This window comes from Arachis ipaensis, chromosome B03, assembly GCF_000816755.2.
Source record: "Arachis ipaensis cultivar K30076 chromosome B03, Araip1.1, whole genome shotgun sequence".
Classification (NCBI taxonomy): Eukaryota; Viridiplantae; Streptophyta; class Magnoliopsida; order Fabales; family Fabaceae; genus Arachis; species Arachis ipaensis.
Window position 1 is genome coordinate 11,267,036 of NC_029787.2, and position 4,325 is coordinate 11,271,360.

The window sequence follows — 4,325 nt, forward strand, 5'->3', positions numbered from 1 at the left end:
TTCTCTCTATTTTCTTTCCATCTATTTTCTATTCATCCAAACAACACACAAATAACTTAACTTTTCTTTCCATTTTCTTTCCTCTTATTTTCTTTCCTTTCATTTTCTTTTCAACATCCAAACAAACCCTAAGCGAGGGAATAGAAAAGTAAGTTTGTATTAGAGTGATTTATGTTTGACAATTTTTGATAAAAAGTAAGTTTGTGTTAAAGTAATTTATGTTTGGCAATTTTTGTATCAAAATTGATTATAGTAAAATAAATGTTGTTTGACTTATACAATTCAAAATCACTTTTAGATCAAAAATTACTAAAATAGACCTCAACTTAAATTATTTTTTTTATATTATCTTATTATTATAATAACAAACATAATACACAAAAATCACAATTATAAAGGTGTATAATATCAAACAAACAATTGAAAAAAATAAAAATAATAAATAATAGAAAAATAGAGCTCATATAAATAGAAATAACAAGAATTTTATAAATAATATAATAACATACATGAAGGATAAAGTTGATAAAAGATAAATAAATGGTTAGTATCCATGGTTAAGAACGCATAAGCTAAAAATAGTTGCTTCTTGTAAACGTTGGTTTTGGTAGCAAAATCACTTCTGCGTTCATAAAAAAAAATTTGCCAAACCAAAAGTTGAAGCTTTCAAGAAGTCTAAACGTGCTTCTTCTCTTCCAACGAGTTTCCCAAACACAGCTAGTGGTGGTGGTGTTGCTGTCAACTCGACGTCGGCCCTCGAGTGTTATGACGTTTTTAAAGTAGGCTTTGCATTTTGGTAGCCCACTTTTGAATGGACTATCGTAGCCTCTCTTAAAACATAAGAATAAAGCACTTGTATAAACTAAATCGATGCTAATATTATATGAATCACCCAGACTAAATAACGTTACGTACATGTCTCCAATTATACTTCTATATAAATCGAATTAAACTAATTCGAATTGCATAATATCTTTCAATATTATGCCGAGGATGATATCTGGGAAGAGATACTATGGAAAGCATGGAGTGACCGAAGGAGGAAAAGAGTTTCAGATTCTTACGAGGGAGTTCACTGAGCTTGAAGAGAATGATTGAGTTGATGAAGAAGATGGACCGGTTCTTGCAGAACCTCTTTGACGAGCATAGGAGAAACAGGACTAAATTAACGAAAAAAGGAGCATGACTCTGATTGATGTCATGTTGCATCTCAGAGAAACTGAACCTGAATTCTATGCTGATGACAATATGAAAGGAGTCATTTTGGTAAGTAAATAATTCATTGACTTATGGAAGAAAAAATTGAGATTTTACGTGAAAATAAAAAGGTAAATTAAAAATTGTATCTTAATTTAAATCATAAAATTGTCTCTTCTAATTGAAATTTTGTAAAATCAGTAGACTCATTTAAAATTATAATACTGGAAGATTTTAGTAACTATCACTTAATTGCCAACAATAATTGAAACACTTATACCCTGTGACACCACAACTTATACCCCACGAATCCTCTAGTGATTGCCAAGGAGAGGTTCGAAGAAGAAGATAGAGGTGGGGAAGTGTACTACAATATGATTCCATGAATATTGGAAGGAGAGCTTGCCCTGGAGCAGTGTTGGCAAAACGTATCATTGGGCATACATTGGGTGCATTGATTCATTGTTTTGAGTTTGATAGAGTTGGAAATGAAGAAATCAACATGAAGGAAAGACTAGGACTTACCATGCCCAAAGTTGAGCCTTTGGTGGTTTTGTGTGGGACAAGTCGGAGTATGATTGAAGTTCTGTCTAAGTTATGTGTTAATAATAATTAGATCATGAACCATCTTGGATTGGTCTAATAGTTAATTCAATAATTCGTTCAAACAAGTACTAGAGATTCAAATCTCACTTTGTGCATGCAACAACCCATTAGCCATCAATAAATCTAATACTAGTAGAATTATTTTCTAAACAAACACCAACTATTTTGATGTGCAAATAACATTGTTAGTTAAGTTAAAGTGACAAGATTGAGGAATAAGTAACATGGTTTTTCATAAATTGCCAGTTCCTAATTGATAATAATACTTCCAAAATATTGTATAATCAATTGCAATTAATCACACACCAAAATAGTTTACAACAACTTATATAATAGAGGCGTAACATTGTTAGTTAATTTTAAGTGATAAGGTTGACGAATAAGAAGCATAGTATAATTGACCAATTTTTAGCCGGTGGAACATGAAATTCAGGATAAATGGAACACACTCCAAATGATTTGATAATTGTAATAACTATAAGCGAAACAGTCTCTTAGAAGAGTAACAATACGATGAGATTACACTAATAGTTTGGCTTTAAATCTCAACATAGGAACATAGAGTCATAGAAAGAGCTCCCTCATACTGTAGCACCAGGCCAAAATGCTTTACAGACTTTCCTATCACCAACCTCGGCACCAAAAGCGGATAAATCTGAAAGTTCTTGGTGAAACCTGAAATTCATCGTCTCATATGATCCCTAACAACTAACCATTCCTCTGCAACCTGCAATAAGTTCAACAGAGAAGTTCTATGAAAATTTTCAACAGAGTCTGTGAGCCTTCAAGTTTACTTCTACAATGTTAAAGTTTGTGTAGAACTGGCACTCCATACAACATGCAAAGTACTACAAGCACAACAAAACTTTTCCCCCTAGATGTGTCTGCTAAATAAATCATATCATGCAATGTATGAAAACTAAATAAGATGGAAATCTTCTGATGGTGCAACTGCTATGCCTATGCCAAAACCACCGAGCCTTTTCTTCTCTTTCCAAACTGAAGGAGGAACATATATTATTGTTATTTCTGGCTTACAATCCACAACTACATCTCCATTTTCAGGCACAAGGCTACATACATCTATCCTTCCCAAACCTTACCAGGTAAGGAGCATTGAACACTGCATCACCCTTGTGTAGAGATGCAACTACTTAAACTAGGGTCAGCCTCATTCATGTCGTGCTCAAATCTAGAAATTAATTTTCTAAAAGCTTAAATAAATTTTTGGCCCCTTTGAAAATAAAATAAAACTATAAGGACAAAACCAAAGTTTGCTAATGTTACAGAGACCAAAATCTTATTAAGTCTTCTCTAAATTTGATAATATTAAAGAGTCCTAGCAAGCTAAATGCTTCATTAGATTAAATATTCCTATTATGAATTATGAATATACAAGGCAGTCAGAAATAAGTACACTAATTGGTGAAACCAAGTTAATACAAGTTGGCAAACATCATCAGAACAAGACAGTAATATAAGTTAAAAACAAACCTAAATATCTCAATTACAGCTTAGGTAGTTGTCTATTTGGAATGCAAAATATTATTAATAAAAGTAAAGATAAAAAGATGAATCCCAAATATATATAAGGAAAAAAATAATAAAGTTCTAACCAGTTAAGACGAGTGATTTCTTCATCATCAATAAATACATTGGGGACATGAGCTATCTCTCTCCAGTATTTGCCCTCCACTTTCTTGCAGTCTTTCGGTAGCTCGGAGCAGTGTCTGATCAAAAGATATTCAAGACATCTAAATCTGTTTCCATCAAAAGAATATGAGATATTTGGACAATAACACAATTTCAAATGCTTAAGAGAATTGAGACTAGACAACACTGGAAGTGAGTGCAGTTCAGGGCAAAATTTTATCTCAAGTTTATTCAACCATGGAAAGTCTCCATTTTGTACTCCTGTCCACTCTTTCAATTGAGGCATGGATGAATTGACAGTTTTTCCAACTTTGAAAATGCATGATATTGCTGATCGTCTCCATCCCGACAAAAGTGTTCATCTATTCTTTCAAACTTGTCCATTCCGTTGATACACAAAAAGCGAAGAGACGGCAATTTACCAATGAGTAGAAGACATCCACAATTCATGCAGTTATAAAGTTTCATATCAACTAGATAGGCATAGGATGGATCAGAAATCTAATTTGAAAGCTTAAAACCTCCATAACTTATTATTTCTAACTGTTCAAGATCCAAAGAAGTTGAAAATATTGAAGGATTTATTCTGCTTCGACAGCATCACATTCCCTTGAGGTAGTCCACGTTATTCTAGACTGAACAGCTTCTTACTGCTCAAATCAACCTCCTGGGTTTCTCAAAACTCGAGGCGTTTTCCGTTCTTAAAATACATAATGATCAGCTCTATTTTTATATAATCAATGAATTGGTACTAATTTATTATTATTATTTTATTTTACAGGTAAAAAACTAATAATTTTGGACGTTTCTAATTTTCAATAAATAGAGACTAATCAAATTTAAGATACTTTTAGTTTTTATAAAATATA

At 32.3% G+C, this 4,325-nt stretch overlaps 2 protein-coding genes across 2 annotated transcripts in view; one reads left to right on the plus strand and one right to left on the minus strand.

Moving 5' to 3' along the window:
- LOC107629546 (phosphatidylinositol N-acetylglucosaminyltransferase subunit C) overlaps positions 1-4,325 on the minus strand; it is a 38,822-nt gene that overhangs the window by 30,166 nt on the left and 4,331 nt on the right. The gene's annotated exons all lie outside the window — the stretch shown is intronic.
- The window catches only part of LOC107632465 (cytochrome P450 81F3-like), an 18,705-nt gene continuing 15,526 nt past the window's right edge, over positions 1,147-4,325 (plus strand). Inside the window, exon 1 of the mRNA XM_016336140.2 lies at positions 1,147-1,266. Within this exon, the coding sequence (XP_016191626.1) occupies positions 1,183-1,266 (84 nt within the window). The 5' untranslated portion in view covers positions 1,147-1,182. The remainder of the gene's footprint in view (positions 1,267-4,325) is intronic.